Here is a 24,888-nt window from a genome sequence, read left to right as displayed (position 1 = left end):
TGAAATCTTGTAGATTTCCCTCAGCCACTTTTAGGATGCGTTCCTGCGCAGGAACGCCCTCCCTTGCGCCGGAACACCCCTATTGGCGCAGGGCTTTACAACGTGATGCATCTCCCAGATGCGTCACGTTGTTAATATACGCCGCACCATTGCGCCTCTTTTGTGCTGTCGCTGCGTCACAAAAGTCACGCAACAATGGAGCAAAAGAGCCGCAAGGGCCTTATAAATCAGCCCCTACAGACTCAAGTCCAGTCCTTCCTTTGTACACATGGCGATAGGAAGAAATAGTGGTGGTGGATTAATAGTTTGAGTATTTTAATGACTGGTGAATGTAGTAGGAAACTTTAGTGTTGTCGCTGATCTTCAATCACGATGGACTTTGGCTGTCACTTTGCGTGCTGCGGACTGCTGCCTGCCAATCCTAGGCAAACCTTTTTAGTACTTTGTTTAGTGAGTTACATAGGGTAGTTTCCAATTCGACGGTCCGCAAATCAAGCAATACTAAAGTAATGACGTAGTCGACCACATGAGATTGGTCAATAATATATCCCGTGGAGTCGTTCCCTATTTGCTATTTCGCAAAAATATTTTGTTACTTTGTTAGTTCTTTTTTAAATGTTTGATTTGGTTGAGAAATAAATATCATCCATGTTTTCTGTTTTTCTTTCTTTCATGTTGTACATCAGCTTCCCCCAGGGGCAAGAGGAGGACACAGGAGGAGGAGGAGGAGGGTGCTGTTGTCGATGCAGGCCAGGACCGGGCAGTCGAGGGCTCCTTTGCTGGCCCCAGTAAGTTTTAATTTTAATATAGAGTACTTATTTTTTCCTAGCGTTCCTCATTCGATTTTTTCTAAATCGTCTTTGATCTTCTTGTAGACAGGATCTAAATTCTTATCCCTATGACTCCGTGTGGTATTACTAGATTATTCTTATTAGTCTGTCTGTGTAGCTAACTAAGATTGCACATTTGGCATTTCCATTGGACTCCCATTCTAGTCAGCAATAGCTCTATGCACTGAGTGTAGTCCTCTGGGATTGTCCATAATGTCTTTTCAAGTATTCTAAATGTTTATGCTTTGACCATTGCCAACAATAAAAAGGTGAATGACCACCACCAAGAAATAATAAGATACTACTTTACTTTTGGTTTGGATAGGACAATCCATTCTACTACTGTTGCAGGGACAAATCTGCACAAACATAACTATGGACACTAAATAATGCATCGCTTAGCTTATCAATTATAATAGGTGCTGTAACTGTTAGACTTTCCACATACCTCAGTGATAACAGACTTTGTAGTTGAACCCCCAATCTCCTTACTGACTAGATAGTGTGGCAGAGTCATTTCGCTCCCAAAGTCACCGATGGCAGAGGCACGGAATCATGCTTGCAAAAATTCGAAAACCTTTAGCTCATCCACTCTAGTCTGGAGGACCAAAAACCACAGAGTCTATTTAAGTTTAAAAGCTTTATTAAAAGTAAACACATTTATTAAATTCAAGTTTGTCATAAAAGTGAACGTGTAACTGAAAATGGAAAAGTGCTTAGTGCTGACGATTAATTGGACACATTTCTTGTGGTCGAGCCGAGCTCTCACCTGGTTTGAACTTGATCCTGCTCGTGTTCTTAGAAGTCAAGGTTCTGTCTGTTAGGAGAAAAAGTGGTGCGTGTTAAAAAGTAAAAAGCAAACATTCATCAGTTGTGCCAAAAAGTGCAGCAAGACAACAGCCTTCCCTGGAAAAAGGGACATTTTTACTCTAGAGTACACAGTCAAAAATTATTAAATTGTACACTTTTTTCACATTTCTTTCTTCCTCCTAGACCAAATATTATATAGTAGTGAGTGGTGTATTCTAACATTATTAAATGTACTTTGTAGGTGGAACATCTGGAGACGGGGCCAGCGCGGAGGTGGTGGCATTGGACGAGGAGGACAACTCTGGGGAGGAGGCGGTGCAAGTGCCGGAAAAGGACATGCCTGTGAGGGTTCACACGGTGGTGGCGGGCAGAGGTAAGCTATACATTCCTTAGTCATTGAGATTGAAGACTGCAGAGTGTGCTTTCTGCACGGGTGTATTATAAAAAAAGCAGGTAGTAGCCTCCTCTAAATGTACTTCGACTTAGCTGTGAAGTTTTTGGCGAGAAGAATCCCAATCAGATCTGAGGTGAACTTGATGGATGGGATGAACGAAAAGCGAAAGAAGGGTGTCAGTAAGTGTGGAAGCACGAGAAATGTAATGATGACTGGCAAAGAAGAATGATATGTGTTTGCTTGGTCCCCGAGGTGGCTGGGAAGGTAAGAAAATGGTATGGTGCATGGCTGGGTGAATGATGAAGCAAGGATGGGTGGAAGGAGAACAGCCTGGGTGGGTGAGACAGAAACTGTATGTCTGCAATATACTTTGAATGGATGGATGCCTGGATCATTCATGGTACTATCTGACTCTTAGATAGCATATGTGAATCTAGAGAGAGTAGACGGTCACTGGATGAACTAAGTGTTACTTTGAAGAGCATGTAACACCGCACCCGCACGTCCGTTCCAGTGTAGGAAAGGCAAGGAAAAGAAGTTGTAACGTTGTCCAAAGACTACCATGAATAGTAGCAGTAGTTTGTATTGCAACTGCAAGCACAGCATATATCCAGTTATTACGATGGGCACTCCCTACCTCCCTTAATAACTTTAGTTTAGTAGTAGTAAGTCATTCATGTGTGGGGGTATCACTGTTCACTCAATAATAAGCAAAGCACCTAAAGTCATCCCATATGTCATCAAATACATCCCATGTGAAGTGATAGATAATCAGATAATTTAGCTTCTTCATTTTCCTTTTCTAATACTCATTTGCACTGTAGGGTGAAAGCTAAATTAATTAAGCAGTAGCCCTTTTAACAGAGTATTCTCAGTGCCACCCGTAATAGAAAAGTAAGAGCTTCACCACCTGCATGTACTGGACCGGTACAGTAACGCAAGTCTGTCTCACTCACCATGGTGTGCGTCTGTTTTTCTCGGGTGCAAGTTCACTGCGCTGGCATTATGCCGGCTTGCATAAGATAACGTACCAATTGTCCTAAACAAGAGAGAAGAAGAAGAATAAGAGTGGTGTACTGTCATAGTCGACTGTAATAGAAGTCCATAGTGCTCGTAGAATTTGTTCCTTAAACTCCCACTAATGTTAGAGCAAGGATGAAGAAGTCGGAGGTTACATAGATACTGTCCTCAATAGTTATGCACTGTGCTTTCAATTTGCTACTTGTACTGTGACAACTTTCTGCTCAATCATTTTGTGTTAATCTTAAGGAGCATTGGTTACAGACTATGTCTTTCTTTTTTCATGTAGTTGCTCCTTCCAAATCCAAGACACCATCAAGGAGGAAGGAGCAGGCTCGAATGGCCCGGCAACGGAGGCTGGATGCCACTGTGGCTGAATATCGGCGGCTGGTGGCCCTGGAGGAGGAGGAGACGCAGTCTGGAACAACAACAACGTCCACTGGGACAGCTGCCTCCTCCTCCGTGCGGGCTGCCAGCCAGCGCAGTGCTCCAGCGGTACGGAGCCGGGCTACCAAAGCCAAACGCCACCGCCCAGCAGCAAAGAAAGCAGCTGCCCCTCACAGGATTTGCAAGGCACACCGGCGCCGCTTATCCCTCAGACTGTCCTACCTGGAGCAGGAGGTCCATAATTATAAGAACGTGGTGGAGGGCCTCCGCTTCGAACTTGCCACCCTCCGCAAGGAGCATGATGCCCTGGCTGCTAATTCCAACAGCACCCTGCCATAGTGTCCCTTGCCCCTTTTTTAGAGACTTTTGGGGGGTGGGAATTGGGAGTTGTGATTTTTGGGGACTTTTGAAGGACAATCGTTGGGGTTAGGGAGGGTCTTGCGGGAGATTCTTTTGTTAGGGCTATAAAAATATACTTTTTGAAACTTTATCTGACCATACCTGTTTTTTACTGCTTTTGAGTCTGGTGGGTGGGGGTTTAACATAACAGTAAGTTTGTTTTCCTGAATAGTCCTAGGACTTTAGTAGTACTACCGTCAATCAAATCTCTCGTCTCTCCTAATACTCCATTATACTACCTCCAACCAAACGCCTATCTTACCTGTAATTTCTGTTTGCAAGTAGGGCTAGGCCCAGGGCTGGCTCCACGGGAAACAGCAAATAAGGTTGGCAATCCTGGGCGGATAAAATTTCCTCATAGCGGTGGTACTACTGGTGTGACACAGTGGCAGTTGCTTGCCTATGAAAAAAAGAAAATGAAATCTGGTTTGTCCTCCTGAGCAATACAAAGGTACAATACAGAATATAGCAGGTGACAGAAGTACACTAGAACAGTGCCACGTTGTAGCCTAACAAATGTTAAAGTATAACTAATTCGTTTGAAGTTCTTTGACATTAGCCATGGGTCTTTGTCAAGCAGAGTAAGAATATATCCTCGGATTTCTTCACCAGCCTGTTGCTATCACCTTATCCTCCCCAGCAAGTGTGTGGATTTATTGCTGTAATTTAGTCACACATCAATCAAAACCACACAGCCCGGGGGAAGAGGGTTAGGGTTTGAAAAATGGATGGGTACGGGGGTTTTTGGGAAAGGTTTTGGGAGACAAGAAAAAGTAGCACAGCATGGACGAACAATTGTGAACATAAACAAATCTTTGGGTACAAACCTATCCCTCAATCTTTGAAAGTGCATACACTACTGTAACTGCATGCATGTCAGTTAAAAGTAATTAGTACTTTCGACAACTGTGGAAGAAAGAATGCGACAGTACAGGGCGTGGGTGGAAATATTGATAACTATATTCAACATAAGGTCTCTGTAGCCAGATACCTGAGAGCCTTGCTGGTCACTATAAATCCATTCACAACAACACTCAATGGGGTTGGTCTGGAAGGTGTCAGGTTTACTCCCCGTGATCCAGTCGATGCAAATATGGTTCCGCCTCCAAATGTCACCAACACCCAGAAGTGTAAACACAGGGTGTTCGAGGCATTAGGCGGGGGAGAAAAATAACAAACTAAAATAAAAAATGTGGGATGGGTAAAGGTAGGGTCAGCAGGGAAAGGATACCTGTAACAGAAGACAAGACAGGCATCAGTGAAGTGCTGTCCTAACATACAAGGGTACTCTCATATAGTCTCACTAAATAGTCTGCAAGTCTCCCGCCTACTCATGGGAAATGTAGTTTCATAGTACGGTAGGCGCTTAGGGGCTGCGTAACCTGACAGAAGGTATAGTAGATAGAAAAGGAGAAATTGCTTTTTTTCTAGGTGTCCCCTCACTCACCAGGGTTGCCCCTTGGTGACATGCTTCATCATTGGGGCCATCCCAGTCCTCTACGGCCTGGGGCGTGCTGCGACTTGCGAATTACGTAGGAGCACTTACAAATGACTATGTGTGGTGCAGATGTGATAGTGGAGTGGACTAAGTGATGTGTTAAGGGATCAATGTAGAAGCAGAGAGAGAGCCAAGAAATGCAGTCACAGTCAGAGAAAAAGGCAAGGGATACTGTATCTATGTGGTTGTAGTGGTCCTGTTGGAAGTGGTAAGTAAGTTGCCCGCAGAAAAAAAATCCTCCTATTAGCGGCACTCCTCCATTGCAGCCGACGCTTCGTCCATCGATGTTGGTCACCAGAAGACACCCTGTCCACTGCCTGCCTGATGCTGAATTGTGGCTCGCTACTGTGAAGCCTGACTCCATCCTTTTTTCCCCATTGCAGAGACTGAAACCCGGCCTGTAATTATTCAACGAAAAACAGGAAGTGATATAATATTACAACACCACTGATAAATAAATATAAGGCATGTAGGCTGTGGAGTGCAAAAAGTCACAATTTGTTTTTCCTAGTAGACAGTACAATGTTTTTGAAAGTGCGTACTCTGAGTCACCTTTTGAAGGATGTATGGGCAAATTAATGTATCGGATCTTGCCCCTCAAGCTAGGTGTACTGTAAACTGTGTTTTAGAACAAAATTAGATCTTCCTAGCAGTGCTCCCACCCAGACCCTTACTAAAGCCAGTCGCAAAAATGTAGAAGACCCCCAATCAAATCTCAAAAAACGAGGCCTAGCAGAAAACTGGTGACAAAACTTACTTTGAAAGTAAAAGTAGGCCGAAGTACCCTAATTACCCATTACCCACCGTGGATTGCATTCAAACCACTTACAAGCAACCAAGCAAAAGTAGCCATAGCCAGCATCGCTCCAAGACTCGAAATCCCCCCCACTCAAACACATGCAATAGAAATACTGCTAACCCTAACGAACCCTAAGTTAAGAATAGTGGCAAAGGCTTTCTTTAACTATGCCAAATCCCCCCTTTCCCACCATGGATTTTCTTCAAATGACTTGCAACCAAAATTACACATTCTCACGAGTGCTCTAAGACCCCAGAACTCAGTTTGAAAAATCTAGAACACCCCGAAACACATGCAATCCTGCTGCTAGGGCTAACCCTAACGAACCCTAAGTTACAAAAAGTGCCAAAACTAAAGGCTTTTCCGCGCGGATTTTGTCCCAACCACTTCTACCCGGTATTAGACCTTCCCAGGAATGCCCCAAGACCCGGCAACCCACCCGCCAAGAAGCGTAACACCCCCAAACAGGCCAAAAGCAAAATCTCATACTTGCAATATTTCTGGGCCTTCGGTCCAAACGCGCTGCGTAGCTAGGCCATAAGTCGGGGTTGGCACGACGGATTTCCTGAAAAGCAAATGCAATCAAGATTAGAGTGTCCCAGCAGTGCTCCCAGACCACGAAACTCACCCGCAAACAGACGGAACCCCCCCTAAGAGCACCTCAAAGGCAAGCAAGTCATCAAAAACACAAAAAAAATTCCGCCTAGGATTTGGTCCAAAACACTTTTATCCGGTATTAGAGCTTCCCAGCAATGGCCCCAGAGCCGTCAACCCAGGAGAAAACGAGTAGAAGACCCCCAAACAGCCAAAGAGCAAAAGTACAAAAATGGGGACTTAGTCACTTTTTCACAAATTTCCCAAATCACTCCGCGCGCGCTCTGCAGCTAGGCCCTAAGTCCCCTCAGCCACCATGGATTTGCTTCAAACCTCTTGCAAAGTAAAGTATATATAGCCAGCAGTGCTCCCACACCACGAAACTCACCCGCAAACACCAGGAAGCCCCCCAAACAGGCCCCCGAAAACGCTACATAGAGCAAAATGTTTGAAATAGCCCAAAAAAAAATCGGCCTGGATTTTGTCCCAACCACTTCTACCCGGTATTAGACCTTCCCAGGAATGCCCCAAGACCCGGCAACCCACCCGCCAAGAAGTATAACACCCCCAAACAGGCCAAAAGCAAACTCTCATACTTGCAATATTTCTGGGCCTTCGGTCCAAACGCGCTGCGTAGCTAGGCCATAAGTCGGGGTTGGCACGACGGATTTCCTGAAAAGCAAATGCAATCAAGATTAGAGTGTCCCAGCAGTGCTCCCAGACCACGAAACTCACCCAGAAACACCAGGAAGCCCCCCAAACAGGCCCCCGAAAACGCTACATAGAGCAAAATGTCAGAAATAGCCCAAAAAAAAATCGGCCTGGATTTTGTCCCAACCACTTCTACCCGGTATTAGACCTTCCCAGGAATGCCCCAAGACCCGGCAACCCACCCGCCAAGAAGTATAACACCCCCAAACAGGCCAAAAGCAAACTCTCATACTTGGAATATTTCTGGGCCTTCGGTCCAAACGCGCTGCGTAGCTAGGCCATAAGTCGGGGTTGGCACGACGGATTTCCTGAAAAGCAAATGCAATCAAGATTAGAGTGTCCCAGCAGTGCTCCCAGACCACGAAACTCACCCAGAAACACCAGGAAGCCCCCCAAACAGGCCCCCGAAAACGCTACATAGAGCAAAATGTCAGAAATAGCCCAAAAAAAAATCGGCCTGGATTTTGTCCCAACCACTTCTACCCGGTATTAGACCTTCCCAGGAATGCCCCAAGACCCGGCAACCCACCCGCCAAGAAGTATAACACCCCCAAACAGGCCAAAAGCAAACTCTCATACTTGCAATATTTCTGGGCCTTCGGTCCAAACGCGCTGCGTAGCTAGGCCATAAGTCGGGGTTGGCACGACGGATTTCCTGAAAAGCAAATGCAATCAAGATTAGAGTGTCCCAGCAGTGCTCCCAGACCACGAAACTCACCCAGAAACACCAGGAAGCCCCCCAAACAGGCCCCCGAAAACGCTACATAGAGCAAAATGTCAGAAATAGCCCAAAAAAAAATCGGCCTGGATTTTGTCCCAACCACTTCTACCCGGTATTAGACCTTCCCAGGAATGCCCCAAGACCCGGCAACCCACCCGCCAAGAAGTATAACACCCCCAAACAGGCCAAAAGCAAACTCTCATACTTGCAATATTTCTGGGCCTTCGGTCCAAACGCGCTGCGTAGCTAGGCCATAAGTCGGGGTTGGCACGACGGATTTCCTGAAAAGCAAATGCAATCAAGATTAGAGTGTCCCAGCAGTGCTCCCAGACCACGAAACTCACCCAGAAACACCAGGAAGCCCCCCAAACAGGCCCCCGAAAACGCTACATAGAGCAAAATGTCAGAAATAGCCCAAAAAAAAATCGGCCTGGATTTTGTCCCAACCACTTCTACCCGGTATTAGACCTTCCCAGGAATGCCCCAAGACCCGGCAACCCACCCGCCAAGAAGTATAACACCCCCAAACAGGCCAAAAGCAAACTCTCATACTTGCAATATTTCTGGGCCTTCGGTCCAAACGCGCTGCGTAGCTAGGCCATAAGTCGGGGTTGGCACGACGGATTTCCTGAAAAGCAAATGCAATCAAGATTAGAGTGTCCCAGCAGTGCTCCCAGACCACGAAACTCACCCAGAAACACCAGGAAGCCCCCCAAACAGGCCCCCGAAAACGCTACATAGAGCAAAATGTCAGAAATAGCCCAAAAAAAAATCGGCCTGGATTTTGTCCCAACCACTTCTACCCGGTATTAGACCTTCCCAGGAATGCCCCAAGACCCGGCAACCCACCCGCCAAGAAGTATAACACCCCCAAACAGGCCAAAAGCAAACTCTCATACTTGCAATATTTCTGGGCCTTCGGTCCAAACGCGCTGCGTAGCTGGGCCATAAGTCGGGGTTGGCACGACGGATTTCCTGAAAAGCAAATGCAATCAAGATTAGAGTGTCCCAGCAATGCTCTCAGACCATGAAACTCACCCACAAACAGACGGAACCCCCCCTAAGAGCACCTCAAAGGCAAGCAAGTCATCAAAAACACAAAAAAATTTCCGCCTCGGATTTGGCACAAACCACTTTTAGTGCTTCCCAGCAATGGCCCCAGACCCGTCAACTCACCTGCAAAGAGGTAGAACAACACCCCCACAAGTGCTGAGTCTTTCTTCATTGGGCGTAAACCAGCCCTCTGCTTTGATGGAAATAGGAGTCTGGAGGAGGAGGATAGAGGAGCATGTTCTTCTGAACTTGTGAACCTGAGGAATGCAGACTGCGGCACCTTCAAATAAATTAGCAAACAAGTGAAGACAGTTCTGCTGATGGGCTTGTCTTTGTGATTATCTGATTAAAGTTTGAATTATATTAACTGTGCACAACAAAGAAAGACAGACACACAGGAATAAAAGTGAATAAGGATGAAAAAGAAAGTTATTGATTCGTTGTCTCATTTTCAGGGCTCGAAGTCGGAATCACGGTCCAGGAATAAGAATAAGGCTTCGTCATCATACTCTGCGAATTCAGCCCGGGTGAGGTCAGTGCCACCTGACAGAGTAGAAATTCCCTCATCTATGGTGCTGGCCACCTCCTCTTCATCCGGCACGCTCTCTCGTACTCTTATATCTGGTGGTATGAGGTGCTGATTCATCTTGATCATTGTTAACCTCTCCACATTTTTGGGCGAGAGGCGGCTCCGTTTGGGAGTTACAATCCCACCAGCCGCACTGAAAACCCGTTCAGAAGACACACTTGCGAGTGGGCAAGACAAGTAGTTTAAAGCCAGGTTGGTGAGCTGTGGCCACAATTCTTTTTTCCCATGCCAATACGCCAATGGGTCAGAATTAACATAGACCTCTGTGGAGTCATTCAGATAGTCCTTCACCATCGACTCAAGGTCCTCCTCCAAGGTTCCTCCACTTTGCGTAGCTCTTGCTGTGCCTCTGGCCTTTTGAGAACCAAACCCACGCAGAGCTAGCCAATCCTCTTCAGCCTCCAATGTTTCTGCTGTCTTTCGTGCAGATGATGCGGTTGCCGGTGTCTTTAACGGCTGAGAGGTCACTTGTGCCACAGCCACAGGTGCAGAAGTGGATTGTTTTGACTGGGGATGGCCTGCTGATGTACTGCCATTTCCTTCAATTTCCAGCCGTTCTGTTTCAAACTTCTTGGCTGACAAGGCTAGCCAACGTTTGTACTTTGTAACATCTTCATCAGCAAAAGGAAAGAATGCTCTGCCTGCCAGCGCCTTTTTGTAGCGTGGATCCAGAATAGTAGCACAAATGTAATGCTGTTCTGAGTGGATCTTTTGAAGACGTTCATCACCTTGTAGGAGCTCTAATAATTTCTCAGCCAGAAGCAAAGAGTCTTTCTTTTTGTCATCTTTTCGAAACACAGAACACACCTCCTTCAGTTGGTCCTCCAGCATGTACAACAATGGGATAGCTTTTCCCAAATTAGAGTCCTCCTTGCTGACTGCACGTGTGAAGACCTCAAAAGGACGAAGCATGCGTGTTAGGCTTTCAACTATGTTCCATTGCGGCCCACCCATCCTCAGCTCCTCTATACCCTCTTTCAAGAAATATTGATCGAGTTGCGTATACTGCTCATACAGACGCTCAAGCATGTAGAAGGTTGAGTTCCAACGTGTTACCACCTCCTGGATGAGTGCTTTCACTGGCATTTGACTTTGATATAGCATGCTCCTCAGCTGCTTGCGGGCCTTAAAAGAATGCCTGAAATGCTTGCAAATTTTTCGGCAGTTGTCCAATACAATGTACGCTGCACTGTGTTTATTACCCAAGAATTTTTGGACAACCAGGTTTATACAGTGCGCCAAACACGGCACTCTGAAATAGTAACCGTCCCTCATGGCCTTAACTATATTGGAGCCATTGTCTGTGGAAACATAACCAACCTTGCGTTTTAGTGGGGACAGACAGTTAAGGACCTTTGTGTTAAAGACATCCAAAATGTTTTCTGCTGTGTGACGTTTCTCCAAACCAAACATGGCTAGTGTTGCATGTTTCCGAGCACCTTTAAAAACAATGTTAGTGTCAACACCTGAGTTTAGCTTTGCTTTAGCCCCTGAAAAAGAGACCCAGTGTGCAGTGATGCACATGTAATCAGCGCCTGCGCCACTGGTCCACATGTCTGTTGTCAGATGTATAGTGTGAACAGCACTCTTCTCCAAAGCTGCCCCAATCAACTTCAGAACATCTTCATGTAGTGCTGGAACCGCAACTCGGGCAAAATAGAACCGGCTAGGAACCTTCCATTTAGGGCAGAGCACTGTCACTAATTCTAGAAAACCAACCCCTTCTACAAAAGAAAAAGGGAGAAGGTCCAGAGCTAGCATTTTAGCCAGCTTAGTGTTATACAGACGGGTCATTGGGTGGTTGCGTTCATATTGCGCTTCTGTAAACAACATCTTTTTAATGTTGCCCTGGACCAATGATTTACGGGATGATGATGATCTCTTCGACCCAGTTACGCTCGCTGATGAACTTTTCCGCATTGATGTCTCACTCTCTCCCACACTCTTAGTGTGGCTCCCATGGGGTGTGCTGCTGACATGGGAACTGGGTGTAAGTGAAGTGTTTGAATCGTCTTCTTCTACCTCCTCGTCATCAGCAGATGACAAATCAACGTTTTCATTACGTGCAATTCCGGCTTTCTTGACCGCCTCTAGGTGCGGAAACCATTCGACAGGGTGCCTTCTCTCAAGATGACCTCTCTGGCCTCCGGTACCATAGTTAGAACCAAGCTTACCACGACTATATCGAAGCTTACAAAGGCTACAAATGGCTACGTTTTCCTTTTTTGGGCAAACACTAAAGAAGTCCCAAACTGGAGACTTGAAATGTCTTCGGGGGCCGGAGGAGGCGGCGATACTGGTGGTGGTGGTCCTGCTGCTAATGACAGATGAAGTGGAGGATGTGGATTGCCGAACTTCAGTACGTTTTGCACTTTCACCACCACGAATTGAGGTCGAGGACGAGGTGGGTACCTTCTTGCGAGGAAGAAATATGGAAGCGGTAGGTTTTGGTGTACTACTTAACTCCAAATCTAATGATTCCATTTCCATTGCCTCCTCGCCGACATCATCATCACGCTCAGCAGCTTCTCGGGATAGGGTCAAAATGTCTCTTTGCTGCATGCCCGGTGGGGCTGCAGTGACCTTTGTGATGACTGCCTCGTCGTCATCGTGAGAGGCTTCATCACCAGCAGTATCTGTCACTTCTTGTTGAGCCTCATCACACTCCATAGGTTTGAGTTTTTGGACGACCTTCCTTTTACGCTTAGGTACCGGTGGCAGATCATGGTGTGCCTCTGCCTCACTGTCAGACCGCAGTTGTCGTGGTTCCCAAGACAGATCACTTGCATCAGAACGAGGTGGGCTTGAAGAAGATGTAGACACCCCCCTTGATCTTTTCCTTGCTAGGGATGTGGAAGACAATGAATGATCATCAGGAGGAGTGGCTTCCAATGATACCTCAGCTTCATTGTCGATTTCCAAATGTGCCCCTACTTCGGGAGGAACAACTATTGTGGGCACTTGTGAACGTCCATGCACCTTTGCTTGCGCATCTCCTTTTGCTGCCTCTCCTTCCACATGTACTTGGGCGTGTACTTGCACATGGTGTTGTTGTTGCGGCTGTGGTTGTTCAACACTTGTCAGATGAGTTACAACAACCTGTGTTGATTCAGGGACATTGCTGCTACTTTCTTGCGATGAGCCAACATCACTGGTCGATGGTGATTGGAGAAGTACACTGACTGCCTCTGAAGCACTCAAGGGCTTTGACTTAAGTTGGCGTGGTGGTGGAGGCACTGAACCCAATGGAGCAGGGGTGCTGCTCTCAGGTTGGTCCCCAGCAGATCCTGCTGCTGCAGGCGTACTTTTTTTTTTGCTCCCAAAAAAAGTGGTGGGTGGCACACCAGCCTCCTTGGTAACTTGCTTCTTCTGCTCCTTACTAGCAACTTTCTTGCTAGAGGAGCTACGGAGACCTTTCTTTGGGGCCATCTTCTTCAGAGCAGGTCAGACAGCAGGCCGCAGTTGCACGAATTGTAGAGTTGTCTGAGGCCAGACGTGACGTCGCGTGACGTTATGCTGCACACACACACCGCTGCAGGACTTCTTCCTGGCACTGGTGGTTCTCTTGAGTCTTGTGCACCTAAAAAAAATGGAAGACAGAGGAACATCAGTTCAGTTATAGAGCACAAAAAAATCGAAAAACACTGCAAAATCAGCACAATCCCAATACATCCATGCCCTCCATAATGTTTAAATTCAAGACAACCCACAGAAAGACTAGGCCCATGCAAGACTCACTACCCCTGGGCATAAATAAAGGTTGAAAAGTAGGCAAAATGGTTGGAGGCCTAACAACAAAGCCTGCATTCAAAATGGCCACTTGCCTGCCAAGCACATGGCCAGTGCCTGTAGCTGCACTCAAAATGGCCACCAGCCACATGGCATGTCCCTCCCCATGAACACCCCCAAAAATCGAAAAACACTGCAAAATCAGCACAATCCCATTCCATCCATGATGTTTAAATTCAAGACAGCCCACAGAAAGACTAGGCCCCATGCACCACTCACTACCCCTGGTCAAGGCCCCAACAACAGGTCAAAAATCGAAAAACACAAAATTTTACAAAAAAAAAAAATCGAAAAACACAGAAAAATCAGCACAATCCCAATTCATCTATGGCCTCCATGATGTTTAAATTCAAGACAACCCACAGAAATACTAGGCCCATGCAAGACTCACTACCCCTGGCATAAATAAAGGTTGAAAAGTAGGCAAAATGGTTGGAGGCCTAACAACAAAGCCTGCATTCAAAATGGCCACTTGCCTGCCAGCACATGGCAAGTGCCTGTAGCTGCACTCAAAATGGCCACCAGCCACATGGCATGTCCCTCCCCATGAACACCCCCAAAAATCGAAAAACACTGCAAAATCAGCACAATCCCATTCCATCCATGATGTTTAAATTCAAGACAGCCCACAGAAAGACTAGGCCCCATGCACCACTCACTACCCCTGGTCAAGGCCCCAACAACAGGTCAAAAATCGAAAAACACAAAATTTTACAAAAAAAAAAATTCGAAAAACACAGAAAAATCAGCACAATCCCAATTCATCTATGGCCTCCATGATGTTTAAATTCAAGACAACCCACAGAAATACTAGGCCCATGCAAGACTCACTACCCCTGGCATAAATAAAGGTTGAAAAGTAGGCAAAATGGTTGGAGGCCTAACAACAAAGCCTGCATTCAAAATGGCCACTTGCCTGCCAGCACATGGCAAGTGCCTGTAGCTGCACTCAAAATGGCCACCAGCCACATGGCATGTCCCTCCCCATGAACACCCCCAAAAATCGAAAAACACTGCAAAATCAGCACAATCCCATTCCATCCATGGCCTCCATGATGTTTAAATTCAAGACAACCCACAGAAATACTAGGCCCATGCAAGACTCACTACCCCTGGCATAAATAAAGGTTGAAAAGTAGGCAAAATGGTTGGAGGCCTAACAACAAAGCCTGCATTCAAAATGGCCACTTGCCTGCCAGCACATGGCCAGTGCCTGTAGCTGCACTCAAAATGGCCACCAGCCACATGGCATGTCCCTCCCCATGAACACCCCCAAAAATCGAAAAACACTGCAAAATCAGCACAATCCCATTCCATCCATGATGTTTAAATTCAAGACAGCCCACAGAAAGACTAGGCCCCATGCACCACTCACTACCCCTGGTCAAGGCCCCAACAACAGGTCAAAAATCGAAAAACACAAAATTTTACAAAAAAAAAAAATCGAAAAACACAGAAAAATCAGCACAATCCCAATTCATCTATGGCCTCCATGATGTTTAAATTCAAGACAACCCACAGAAATACTAGGCCCATGCAAGACTCACTACCCCTGGCATAAATAAAGGTTGAAAAGTAGGCAAAATGGTTGGAGGCCTAACAACAAAGCCTGCATTCAAAATGGCCACTTGCCTGCCAGCACATGGCAAGTGCCTGTAGCTGCACTCAAAATGGCCACCAGCCACATGGCATGTCCCTCCCCATGAACACCCCCAAAAATCGAAAAACACTGCAAAATCAGCACAATCCCATTCCATCCATGATGTTTAAATTCAAGACAGCCCACAGAAAGACTAGGCCCCATGCACCACTCACTACCCCTGGTCAAGGCCCCAACAACAGGTCAAAAATCGAAAAACACAAAATTTTACAAAAAAAAAAATTCGAAAAACACAGAAAAATCAGCACAATCCCAATTCATCTATGGCCTCCATGATGTTTAAATTCAAGACAACCCACAGAAATACTAGGCCCATGCAAGACTCACTACCCCTGGCATAAATAAAGGTTGAAAAGTAGGCAAAATGGTTGGAGGCCTAACAACAAAGCCTGCATTCAAAATGGCCACTTGCCTGCCAGCACATGGCAAGTGCCTGTAGCTGCACTCAAAATGGCCACCAGCCACATGGCATGTCCCTCCCCATGAACACCCCCAAAAATCGAAAAACACTGCAAAATCAGCACAATCCCATTCCATCCATGATGTTTAAATTCAAGACAGCCCACAGAAAGACTAGGCCCCATGCACCACTCACTACCCCTGGTCAAGGCCCCAACAACAGGTCAAAAATCGAAAAACACAAAATTTTACAAAAAAAAAAATTCGAAAAACACAGAAAAATCAGCACAATCCCAATTCATCTATGGCCTCCATGATGTTTAAATTCAAGACAACCCACAGAAAGAATCAGTCCACCCACCACTGAGTACCCCTGGGAAAAGGCCCCAAAACAGCCCAAAAATCGAAAAGTCCCAAAATTTTAGTTGCAGCAACTGTAATGCCCCAAACAAACTTACTTGTAAAATTTCTAATCCAACAGTGATCCAAAGAAAGTCAAAAAGGCCTCAAATCCAAAGATCCAGCAGCATCCACAAAAGGTAATCCTTCCAGGTCCACATCCGAATGAAAAGTGACCAGGAGATGGACAAAGCACTGGGAGGAGCCTGCTGAACAGGAACAGGAAGTTGAAGACTATGGGGCACTTCCTTCCTCCCACCCCCCTGCCCCCCTCCCCAAAATGGACTCCTCGCTAAAAAAGTGCAGGCAAATGTCAAACTAAGGAGTTATTCACATAAAAATCATCATTTCTAGAAGGTTTATGCTGCTTGCTGGTGGATTTCTTGTGCAGAATTGCAAATTTATATTTTCGCGCGCCGCATCTCAAATCTCGCAATTTGCGAAGTACCGCGAGACGTGATCTCGCCGTACTCGCGTTGACAAACTCTCGCTGGCAAGCCGCGATGACGTAATCGCGCTCGCCAATTCCCGCGGGATCACACAGCAAGATCCAAAATGGCGCAGCACTCGCAAACTATCGAAAAAAACAACTCGGCAAACGATGATAAACGCCGCGCGCCGCAAAAATTGTATCACCAACGCCGCGCGCCGCCAAAAAAATCCGCTGCGTGCGAATTTGCGGATTTTGCGGGAAATCCGCAAATCTCGCGGATTGCGGATTTCCCGAAAATCCGCAAAATCCGCGAGCGGAACGGATTTTCCGCCCACGCTTATGCCACACTTGAGCCAGTGCTCTGAGATTATAGGGTGGCAGCCAGCACTCTGAGATTATAGGGTGACAGCCAGTGCTCTGAGATTATAGGGTGAAAGCCAGCACTCTGAGATTATAGGGTGGCAGCTAGTGCTCTGAGATTATAGGGTGGCAGCCAGTGCTCTGATGTTAGCGCAGGGTGGCAGCCAGTGCACTGAGGTTAGTGCAGGGTGGCAGCCAGTGCTTTGAGGTTAGTACAGGGTGGCAGCCAGTGCTCTGAGGTTGGTGCAGGGTGGCAGTCAGTGCTCTGATTTTGGTGCAGGGTGGCAGCCAGTGCTCTGATGTTAGTGCAGGGTGGCAGTCAGTGCTCTGATTTTGGTGCAGGGTGGCAGCCTGTGCTGTGAGGTTAGTGCAGGGTGGCAGCCAGTGCTCTGAGGTTAGTTCAGGGTGGCAGCCAGTGTTCTGATGTTAGTGCACGGTGGCAGCCAGTGCTCTGAGGTTAGTGCAGGGTGGCAGCCAGTGCTCTGAGGTTAGTGCAGGGTGGCAGCCAATGCTCTGATGTTAGTGCAGGGTGGCAGCCAGTGCTCTGAGGTTAGTGCAGGGTGGCAGCCAGTGCTCTGATATTAGTCCAGGGTGGCAGCCAGTGCTCTGATGTTAGTGCAGGGGTGGCAGCCAGTGCTCTGAGGTTAGTGTAGGGTGGCAGCCAGTGCTCTGATATTAGTGCAGGGTGGCAGCTAGTGCTCTGATGTTTGTGCAGGGGTGGCAGCCAGTGCTATGAGGTTAGTGCAGGGGTGGCAGCCAGTGCTCTGAGATTAGTGTAGGGTGACAGCCAGTGCTCTGAGGTTACTGTAGGGTGGCAGCCAGTGCTCTGATGTTAGTGCATGGGTGGCAGCCACTGCTCTGATGTTAGTGTAGGGTGGCAGCCAGTGCTCTGAGGTTAGTGCAGGGTGGCAGCCAGTTCTCTGAGGTTAGTACAGGGTGGCAGCCAGTGCTCTGAGGTTAGTGTAGGGTGGCAGCCAGTGCTCTGAGGTTAGTGCAGGGTGGCAGCCAGTGCTCTGAGGTTAGTGCAGGGTGGCAGCCAGTGCCCTGAGTTTAGTGCACGGTGGCAGCCAGTGCTTTGAGGTTAGTGCAGGGTGGCAGCCAGTGCTCTGAGGTTAGTGCAGGGTGGCAGCCAGTGCTCTAAGGTTAGTGCAAGGTGGCAGCCAGTGCTCTGACGTTAGTGAAGGGGTGGCAGCCAGTGCTCTGATGTAATTGCAGTGTGGCAGCCACCGCTCTGATTTTAGTGCAGGGTCGCAGCCAGTGCTCCGAGGTTAGTGCAGGGTTGCAGCCAGTGCTCTGAGGTTTGTGCAGGGTGGCGGCCAGTGTTCTGATGTTAGTGCAGGGGTGGCAGCCAGTGCTCTGAGGTTAGTGCAGGGTGGCAGCCAGTGCTCTGATGTTAGTGCTGGGTGGCAGCCAGTGCTCAGAGGTTACTGTAGGGTGGCAGCCAGTGCTCTGATGTTAGTGCAGGGGTGGCAGCCAGTGCTCTGAGGTTAGTGCAGGGTGGCAGCCAGTGCTCTGATGTTAGTGCAAGGTGGCAGCCAGTGCTCTGAGGTTAGTGCAGGGTGGCAGCCAGCACTCAGAGGTTACTGTAGGGTGGCAGCCAGTGCTCTAATGTTAGTGCAGGGGTGGCAGTCAGTGCTCTGAGGTTAGTGCAGGGTGGCAGCCAGTGCTCTGAGGTTAGTGCAGGGTGGCAGTCAGTGCTCTGAGGTTAGTGCAGGGTTCAAGTTCAAGTTCAAGTTCAGGAATTTATATAGCGCACTACTCACCCAGAGGGTCTCAAGGCGCTTGGGGAGGGGGTTCGGAGGGAAAGGATCAGATGGGTGTCGTCAGCGTAGGAGATGATGTTAAGGTTGTGTTGACGCATGATCGAAGCGAGAGGACTCGTGTAAACGTTGAAGAGGGTGGGACTGAGTGATGATCCTTGTGGCACACCGCAGATGACTTCGGTGGCCTCTGATTTGAATGGGGGAAGTCGGACTCTCTGAGTTCTCCCAGCTAGGAACGAGATGATCCAGTCCAAGGCTTTTCCTTTTATGCCGATGTTGCTGAGGCGTTGTATGAGGGTGCTGTGACAGACAGTGTCGAAGGCGGCGGAGAGGTCGAGTAGAATGAGGGCCACAGTTTCTCCGTTTTCCAGTAGTGTTCGGATGTCGTCTGTTGCTGCGATGAGGGCGGTTTCGGTGCTGTGTTTGGCTCGAAAGCCAGACTGTGAGGGATCGAGGGAGTTGTTGGATTCGAGGAAGGCTGCGAGTTTAGTGCAGGGTGGCATCCAGCACTCAGAGGTTACTGTAGGGTGGCAGCCAGTGCTCTGATGTTAGTGCAGGGGTGGCAGTCAGTGCTCTGAGGTTAGTGCAGGGTGGCAGCCAGTGCTCTGAGGTTAGTGCAGGGTGGCAGTCAGTGCTCTGAGGTTAGTGCAGGGTTCAAGTTCAAGTTCAGGAATTTATATAGCACACTACTCACTCAGAGGGTCTCAAGGCGCTTGGGGAGGGGGTTCAATATTTATCGAATAGCCAGGTTTTAAGTTTTTTTCTGAATGTGGTACTGTGTAAGGCGGAGGTGAGTGGGGAGTGTGTTCCAGGTCTTGGCTGCCAAGTAGGAGAAGGATCTACCTCCCATGGTGGATCTTTGGATACGCGGAACTGCGGCAAGGCCTTGATTGGAGGATCTTAGTTGGCGGGTGGGTGTGTAGAAGGATAGTCGAGTGTTGAGGCATTCGGGTCCTAGTTTGTAGAGGTCCTTGTGTGCGTGGGTCAGGAGACGGAATGTTATTCTCTTGTTGACAGGAAGCCAGTGGAGGTCTTTCAGGTGGCTGGTAATGTGATCTTGGCGAGGGATGTCCAGAATGAGTCTCGCTGATGCGTTTTGGATGCGTTGGAGTTTTTTCTGTAATTTGGCTGTAATTCCGGCGTATAGGGTGTTTTCGTAGTCTAGTCGACTCGTAACCAGTGCGTGGGTGACAGTCTTTCTTGTCTCGGCGGGGATCCAGTGGAAGATTTTTTTGAGCATACAAAGTACGTTGAAGCAGGAGGATGAGATGGCGTTGACTTGTTTGGTCATCGAGAGTGAGTAGTCCAGGATGAAGCCAAGGTTACGTGCGTGGTCTGTGGGTATGGATGCTGAGCCCAGATCCGAAGGCCACCATGAGTCGTCCCAGGCAGAGGGGGATGATCCTAGTATGAGCACTTCCGTTTTGTCTGAGTTAAGTTTTAGGCGGCTGTTTTTCATCCATACGGCTACTTCTTTCATGCCTTCGTGAAGATTGGTTTTGGCGGTGTTGGGGTCTTTGGTGAGGGAAAGGATCAGCTGGGTGTCGTCAGCGTAGGAGATGATGTTAAGGTTGTGTTGACGCGTGATGGAAGCGAGAGGACTCATGTAAATGTTGAAGAGGGTGGGACTGAGTGATGATCCTTGTGGCACACCGCAGATGACTTCGGTGGCCTCTGATTTGAATGGGGGAAGTCGGACTCTCTGAGTTCTCCCAGCTAGGAAAGAGATGATCCAGTCCAAGGCTTTTCCTTTTATGCCGATGTTGCTGAGGCGTTGTATGAGGGTGCTGTGACAGACAGTGTCGAAGGCGGCGGAGAGGTCGAGTAGAATGAGGGCCACTGTTTCTCCGTTGTCCAGTAGTGTTCGGATGTCGTCTGTTGCTGCGATGAGGGCGGTTTCAGTGCTGTGTTTGGCTCGAAAGCCAGACTGTGAGGGATCGAGGGAGTTGTTGGCTTCGAGGAAGGCGGCGAGTTGGCTATTGACGGCTTTCTCAATGACTTTGGCCGGGAATGGGAGGAAGGATATGGGGCGGTAGTTTTTAAGTTCAGAGGGGTCTGCTGTGGGTTTCTTCAGGAGGGCGCTGACTTCGGCATGTTTCCAGCTTTCTGGGAAGGTAGCAGAGTTGAAGGAACAGTTGATGACGTCACGGAGATGGGGTGCGATGATGGAGTCTGCTTTGTTGAAGATGTGGTGGGGACACGGGTCGGTTGGCGAGCCAGAGTGGATGGAATTCATTAGGAGGATGGTGTCTTCATTGGTGATTGGGTTCCAGGCGCTGAGGTTGTTAGAGGGCGGTTTAGGATCTGAGGGGGGTGGAGAGGATTGTTCGTTGGAACTGTTTTCGAAGCAGTTATGTATGTCGGCAATTTTGTTGTAGAAGAAGGAGGATAACGAATCGGAGAGGTCTTGGGAGGGAGTGATGTCGTTTGAGGCTGCGGTGGGGTTGGTGAATTCTTTGACGATGTTGAATAGTTCCTTGGGTGGCAGTCAGTGCTCTGAGGTTAGTGCAGGGTGGCAGCCAGTGCTCTGAGGTTAGTGCAGGGTGGCAGCGCGTGCTCTGAGGTTAGTGCAGGGTGGCAGCCAGTGCTCTGATGTTAGTGCAGGGGTGGTAGCCAGTGCTCTGAGGTTAGTGTATGGTGGCAGCCAGCACTCTCCAGAACCCCCATATGGCTAAGTATGACAGAGGCAGTTTGTGTTGCTTTTAAGGGGTCTACTGAGTTTTGAATGAGAGTAAATATGTGCTGTTGACAGCTGACAGAATCATGAAGTTGGCTCACATTGTATGTTTTGAGGGTTGCGGAAAGCCCTGAACAGCACACATATGTTGCTGTGACACGAACCCCCCCTCCTCAGTCTCGATGGTCTTGGTCCATCCTCCTAAGCTCACATCTCTGTCTGTTTCAGCTAACCTGGCCACCACTGACATCATCTTCCTGGTCTGCTGTGTGCCCTTCACCGCCGTGCTGTATCCGCTGCCCAGCTGGATCTTCGGAGAGTTCATGTGCAAGTTTGTGAACTACATCCAGCAGGTGAGCCTCGAGGCGCTTGTCCTGTCTCAGCCTGTGGAATAGGGGTGGGATATGAAACTCCAGGGAGTTCCTGGATGGCACTGAGTACGGGCCTCTCTTATTGGTTAGCCTCAGATGTATTCTTGTAGCTAAGGAGCTCCTTGGTGGCAATGAGTAAGGGCCTCTCTCATTGGTCAGCCTTAGATGTACTCTTGTATCTCATTAGCTCCTGGGTGGCACCGAGTAAGGCCCTTTCTCATTGGTCAGCTTTAGATGTATTCTTGTATCTCAGGAGCTCCTGGGTGGCACTGAGTAAGGCCCTTTCTCATTGGTCAGCCTTAGATGTATTCTTGTATCTCAGGAGCTCCTGGGTGGCACTGAGTAAGGTCTCTCTCATTGGTCAGCCTTAGATGTATTCCTGTATCTGAGGAGTTCCTGAGTGGCAATGAGTAAGGACCTCTCTCATTGGTCAGCCTCAGATGTATTCCTGTATCTCAGGAGCTCCTTGGTGGCACTGAGTAAGGACCTCTCTCATTGGTCAGCCTCAGATGTATTCCTGTATCTCAGGAGCTCCTTGGTGGCACTGAGTAAGGGCCTCTCTCATTGGTCAGCCTCAGATGTATTCTCGCATCTCAGGAGCTCCTTGGTGGCACTGAGTAAGGGCCTCTCTCATTGGTCAGTCTTAGATGTATTCTTGTACTCAGGAGCTCCTGGGTGGCACTGAGTAAGGCCCTTTCTCATTGGCCAGCCTTAGATGTATTCTTGTATCTCAGGAGCTCCTGGGTGGCACTGAGTAAGGGTCTCTCTCATTGGTCAGCCTTAGATGTATTCCTGTATCTCAGGAGCTCCTTGGTGGCACTGAGTAAGGACCTCTCTCATTGGTCACCCTCAGATGTATTCCTGTATCTCAGGAGCTCCTGTGTGGCACTGAGTAAGGACCTCTCTCATTGGTCAGCCTCAGATGTATTCCTGTATCTCAGGAGCTCCTTGGTGGCACTGAGTAATGACCTCTCTCATTGGTCAGCCGTAGATGTATTCTTGTGCTCAGGAGCTCCTGGGTGGCACTGAGTAAGGGCCTTTCTCATTGGTCAGCCTCAGATGTATTCTCGTATCTCAGGAGCTCCTTGGTGGAACTGAGTAAGGACCTCTCTCATTGGTCACCCTCAGATGTATTCCTGTATCTCAGGAGCTCCTGTGTGGCACTGAGTAAGGACCTCTCTCATTGGTCAGCCTCAGATGTATTCCTGTATCTCAGGAGCTCCTTGGTGGCACTGAGTAATGACCTCTCTTATTGGTCAGCCGTAGATGTATTCTTGTACTCAGGAGCTCCTGGGTGGCACTGAGTAAGGGCCTCTCTTATTGGTCAGTCTTAGATGTATTCTTGTACTGAGGCGCTCCTGGGTGGCACTGAGTAAGGGCCTCTCTCATTGGTCAGTCTTAGATGTATTCTTGTACTCAGGAGCTCCTGGGTGGCACTGAGTAAGGGCCTCTCTTATTGGTCAGCCATAGATGTATTCTTGTATCTCAGGAGCTCCTGGGTGGCACTGAGTAAGGGCCTCTCTCATTGGTCAGCCTCAGATGTATTCCTGTATCTCAGGAGCTCCTTGGTGGCACTGAGTAAGGGCCTCTCTCATTGGTCAGCCTCAGATGTATTCTCGTATCTCAGGAGCTCCTTGGTGGCACTGAGTAAGGGCCTTTCTCATTGGTCAGCCTCAGATGTATTCTCGTATCTTAGGTGCTCCTTGGTGGCACTGAATAAGGGCCTCTCTTATTGGTCAGCCTTTGATGTATTCTCGTATCTTAGGAGCTCCTGGGTGGCACTGAGTAAGGGCCTCTCTCATTGGTCAGTCTTAGATGTATTCTCGTATCTTAGGAGCTCCTTGGTGGCACTGAGTAAGGCCCTTTCTCATTGGTCAGTCTTAGATGTATTCTTGTATCTCAGGAGCTCCTTGGTGGCAATGAGTAAGGACCTCTCTCATTGGTCAGCCTCAGATGTATTCCTGTATCTCAGGAGCTCCTTGGTGGCACTGAGTAAGGGTCTCTCTCATTGGTCAGCCTCAGATGTATTCCTGTATCTCAGGAGCTCCTGGGTGGCACTGAGTAAGGGCCTTTCTCATTGGTCAGTCTTAGATGTATTCTCGTATCTCAGGAGCTCCTGGGTGGCACTGAGTAAGGGTCTCTCTTATTGGCCAGCCTTCGATGTATTCTCGTTTCTTAGGAGCTCCTTGGTGGCACTGAGTAAGGGCCTCTCTCATTGGTCAGTCTTAGATGTATTCTTATACTCAGGAGCTCCTGGGTGGCACTGAGTAAGGGCCTCTCTTATTGGTCAGCCGTAGATGTATTCTTGATCTCAGGAGCTCCTGGGTGGCACTGAGTAAGGGCCTCTCTCATTGGTCAGCCTCAGATGTATTCCTGTATCTCAGGAGCTCCTGGGTGGCACTGAGTAAGGGCCTCTCTCATTGGTCAGCCTCAGATGTATTCCTGTATCTCAGGAGCTCCTGGGTGGCACTGAGTAAGGGCCTCTCTCATTGGTCAGCCTCAGATGTATTCTTGTACTCAGGAGCTCCTGGGTGGCACTGAGTAAGGGCCTCTCTCATTGGTAAGCCTTAGATGTATTCCTGCATCTCAGGAGCTCCTGGGTGGCACAGAGTAAGGGCCTCTCTCATTGTACTGCCATCGAGGTGACCCTGTATCAAAGCAGCTCGCAGTAAAGATCTGTGTCAGCTGTCAGCGTTAGGTCCATTCCCACAAAAGTCTGCAACCACGTCTTTTTCAGCCTCTGCTGTAAAGCTTGGTGCCTTCTGTACGATTTATGGACACCTTTTGAGAAACGCTGACTGCGAAGCCTGTTGGGGCTTGTGGGGTGGAGCAGAGAGTGTTACTGGTCTATGGGGCTCAGACTTGTGTACTGGTGCCTGGGCTGTGTCCCAGGTGTGGAGCTGGTGGAATATTGGGTGTGGTGTGGGGTCGAGGAAATGGTGCTAGGTCAGCGGGCTGACGCTTGCGCACCGGTGCCAGGGCTGTGAGTGGGGTGTTCAGCCGAAGGAGTAGTGGTGGATTGTTGTAGTGTTACCAGGGCTGTGTCTGAGGCTCTTGGATTGGTGCTAGGGGAAAGGTGCCGGAGGTAGGGTAAGACTGGGGTAGCTGTGCCAACGCTGGGACTCCAGGGTGCTACCAATGGACTCTGGTTCCTGTACATGCTCCTATTGTGCAATAGTGGTCTTCTGTGCATGCTCGCTTTAAACCCTGCTGCATTTTTGTGCTTGCTTTT

General features: G+C 48.4%; 1 protein-coding gene across 1 annotated transcript in view; it reads left to right on the top strand.

Annotated features, from left to right (window-relative positions):
- Nucleotides 1–24,888, top strand: part of KISS1R (KISS1 receptor) — a 241,624-nt gene that overhangs the window by 58,705 nt on the left and 158,031 nt on the right. The window contains exon 2 of the mRNA XM_086946308.1: nucleotides 21,514–21,638. Coding sequence (XP_086802434.1) covers nucleotides 21,514–21,638 — 125 coding nt within the window. The remainder of the gene's footprint in view (nucleotides 1–21,513; nucleotides 21,639–24,888) is intronic.

This window comes from Lissotriton vulgaris, chromosome 12, assembly GCF_964263255.1.
Source record: "Lissotriton vulgaris chromosome 12, aLisVul1.2, whole genome shotgun sequence".
In the NCBI taxonomy this organism is placed as follows: domain Eukaryota; kingdom Metazoa; phylum Chordata; class Amphibia; order Caudata; family Salamandridae; genus Lissotriton; species Lissotriton vulgaris.
Note: the sequence above shows the minus strand (reverse complement) of the source record. Positions and strands in the feature narration are given on the sequence as shown.